This window comes from Diceros bicornis, chromosome 19 (genome assembly GCF_020826845.1).
Source record: "Diceros bicornis minor isolate mBicDic1 chromosome 19, mDicBic1.mat.cur, whole genome shotgun sequence".
Lineage (NCBI taxonomy): Eukaryota > Metazoa > Chordata > Mammalia > Perissodactyla > Rhinocerotidae > Diceros > Diceros bicornis.
The window spans coordinates 27,860,298-27,863,458 of NC_080758.1; the positions used below are offsets into that span (position 1 = coordinate 27,860,298).

At 58.4% G+C, this 3,161-nt stretch overlaps 1 protein-coding gene across 1 annotated transcript; it reads right to left on the reverse strand.

Moving 5' to 3' along the window:
• Window positions 1-342: 342 nt before the first annotated feature.
• ID1 (inhibitor of DNA binding 1) lies at window positions 343-1,539 on the reverse strand. Its single transcript, XM_058562992.1, has 2 exons — window positions 1,030-1,539; window positions 343-800 (listed from the first exon to the last, which is right to left on the reverse strand). The coding sequence occupies exons 1-2, from the start codon at window positions 1,453-1,455 to the stop codon at window positions 759-761; spliced, it is 468 nt and encodes a 155-aa protein (XP_058418975.1). The 5' UTR covers window positions 1,456-1,539; the 3' UTR covers window positions 343-758.
• Between the last annotated feature and the right edge of the window lie 1,622 nt (window positions 1,540-3,161).

Sequence of the window (3,161 nt, forward strand, 5' to 3'; positions counted from 1 at the left end):
TAATTGACTTGTTGAATCCTCCCCAACCCAGAGGGAGCTTTGCAGATTGATCTGCATTTTAACAACCTCCCAAGGTGACCCAGATGGCCCAATGACCACTTTGAGAAACCCTAGAGGTCTAGAGGATTTAACTTTATGACACTGGCGAGCACGGAAATGGCCAGGGATAGGGGGAAAGAATAGACTTTAAAGACACCGGAAACACTCATTTCAGGCCGGTAAAAAGCGACAGTCCAGATGTGGCTCTCCAGTCCCCCTCCTCCAGCACCAGCTGCGAAGAAGAGGGTCAAGGGTCACCTCCCAGCCCAGGCCCCTCCCCTCAATCCAAGAAGTCACTGCAGCTTTACCACCATCTAAAGTATTTGTTTAATAACAAAAAAAAAAAAAACACCCCACAGAACTATTGTAAAACAATATTCTCAGTCGGTGATCATTGTAATATACAATACAAAGCAATTAATTTCCTCAGAAATCTGAGAAGCACCAAACGTGACCATTTTTTAAAATGTCTGCTTTTCAAAAAATAGAAACACACGGGGGAAAATCTCCCTCCAAGTCTCTGGTGGCTGGTAGGTGTGGAGGGAGGGTCGTCCTGCCCCCTCCGTCCCCCAGGCCTGGGCTGGATCCAGCAAGCGCCCCACGGCCTCTGGATCTCAGTCTTGTTCCTCCCCAGCTCCAGCGAGGCGCTTGAGAACCAGAGAGCACTATTCCTCTCGCCCCCGGAAGGCTGGGGTCCTCCGGTCCCTGCGGGCGGCGCTTCAGCGACACAAGATGCGGTCGTCCGCTGGAACACACGCCGCCTGTGAAACGAAAAAGAGGTGAGACCGGCGAATTGGAAGGCACAAGGCTGCAAACCACCGTTCCCCAGAAGACACTACGAGGGAGCGCTTTTTCCCCTCTCCTTGGACATCCTTGCATAGCCAGGTGCACGAAAGGATGGGGCAGACGTAGGGCCAAGACTCCGTCTCCGGGCCTCAGTTTCCCCATCTGTAGAAGGAAAATGATCTCGTGCTCCAACTGGGATCTCACCTCGGCCGCCAGGGCGCTGCTGATCTCGCCGTTGAGGGTGCTGAGCGGAGCCCGGGCGGGGATCCCCCGGCCCCCGGGGGACCCGACTTGGGATTCCGAGTTCAGCTCCAACTCCAGGTCCCAGATGTAGTCGATGACGTGCTGGAGAATCTCCACCCGGCTCACCTTGCGGTTCTGGGGCAGGGTGGGCACCAGCTCCTTGAGGCGCGAGTAGCAGCCGTTCATGTCGTAGAGCAGCACGTTAACCTGCTGCTCGTCGAGGAGGGCGGGCAGGCGCGCCCCGGCGCCGCCGGCGCAGCGCGAGATGGCCACGCTCTGCTCCGACAGGCAGCGCACCACCTCGCCCGCGCCGCCCGCCGTCTTGCCGGCCTTCAGTGCGCAGCTGGGGCCCGCGGCGGGGGCGGCGCTGCCACTGGCGACCTTCATGATTCCGGCGTCGGGTAAGAGAAAAGGAGCGAAGCGGCTGGCGGCGGCGGACGCTGGGCGTGCGGAGGCAACCTAGAGCAGTAAAAGGACGACGGTAAACTGCGAGAAAGGAGTCCTCCAGCCCGACTTTTATAGAGACTCGGCGGCGCCCCCAGAGGGGCGGGCTCAGACGTTCAAAAGCAGCCAATGGGAGGCATGGGGCGCGGCCTCGAGCGTCTCTGGGTCCCGCCTCCCGCTCTACTAGTGCACCCTGGCGGGGGTGGAAAGGGCACCCGAGTCTCAAGAACGGAGAGAGTGGGAGGGCACGGGCCACGGTGGCTAGTGAAGGCGAGGGCTGCCTCGGGCTCCTCGGGAAGGAGGCAAGGAGACTAAACCAGTATTGCCAATAACGAAAAGACTTCAATAATCAGTTTTCCCAAATCCTTTTCCCACCTCTCCAGCCCCATTTTACAGATGAGAGAAACTGAGGCCCAGATGGAGAAGCGGCTGGCTCCGGGTGGCCCAAGGAGCCCAGTACTAGAGCCAGGGCTTCTGGACCCTATTGGAAGATTACCTCTGAGACCCTGATCTGCCAAATATTTGGGCCGAAATTTATTTGGGCCCTCTTTTACACTCTGCTCCCTGGGGCTGGTCTCCCTTTCCCAATTCCTAGATAACGTTGCTGGTTCATGTTCCTGGGACCGGGGGGGGCTTGCTTACCCAGGCCCCTTGGGGTGAGAGCAACTAATTCGGGAAAGTCTTCCTCTGTGATTGGGGGCTGGGCCTCTGGGACCTGAACTAGAGAGAAGGCGCCCAGAGTGGGGTTGCGTCCCCTGGTTCTACCCTGAATTTGCAGTCCCTTGCAAAAATTCCCCAAATCTGCATCAGCTAGTAATTTAAAATTTTTTCTTTTTTCCGCTTTTTTTTTTCCCTAAAGACCTCGGATCAGGGTCTCCCTCCCACGGCGCGGCAGCTGCGGAGCTCAGGTCTCCCCCTCTTCCCGGGCTGGTGTGTGTCAGCGTCTGAACAAGCGGCTCAGACCGTTAGACGCCAGGCCCGTGACGTCACCCATTCATAAAACTCGGACGGGCTGTCAGGCTGGCGCCGCGCGGGCGGTCGCCATGGAGACGGCAAACTGGGCCGGAGCGCTCCCCGGCTGCCCCCCGCCCTGCCGGTCACCTGCGGGCCTCGGGCCGGAGGCCTGGGAATGCGCTCCTCGCGGGCGCGGTCGTTGGGCAAGGGTCACCTTACCTACCCGCCCCACACCTGGGACTCTCCTCACCAGGCCGCCAGCTTGGACCGCTTGGGAGGTTTCTTCGCCGCCCCCTTCCCCACGCCTAGCTCCCCCCTCCCTCCTGGGGAAAGAGGTCCGATTCCAACTCTGCTGCTGGGTGAATTTATTCGACTCTCCGGCCCTCTCTGAGCCCTAATATCTGCGTGGTATTTCGATAGTAATAACAAAGGTTACGATTTATTGCGTTCTTACTTCGCGCCGGGCACTGTGTGAAAAGCTTCCCTTTATCATCTTCCGTAATCTTCGCCACAGCTCTAAAGAGAGGGGCTGCTTGGTAAGGAAACTGAGGCTCAAAAAGCCTTCCAAGAGCCAAGGGCTGCATTATTATACAAGGGCACTTGGTGTAACGCTGACCCTTCCTGCCGGGGCAGGCAGTCCGCCTCCAGAGCCCTAGATCGGGCAGAGGTCCGGGAAACTGAGGCTCTGAATAGCC

Excerpts from the sequence above, each read along its gene's own strand:
- ID1 (XM_058562992.1), bottom strand. The coding sequence starts at position 1,455 with ATGAAGGTCGCCAGTGGCAGCGCCGCCCCCGCCGCGGGCCCCAGCTGC. Across the intron at positions 801-1,029 it reads GCAGCGCCCTGGCGGCCGAG|GCGGCGTGTGTTCCAGCGGA; the intron begins GTGAGATCCCAG and ends TTCGTTTCACAG.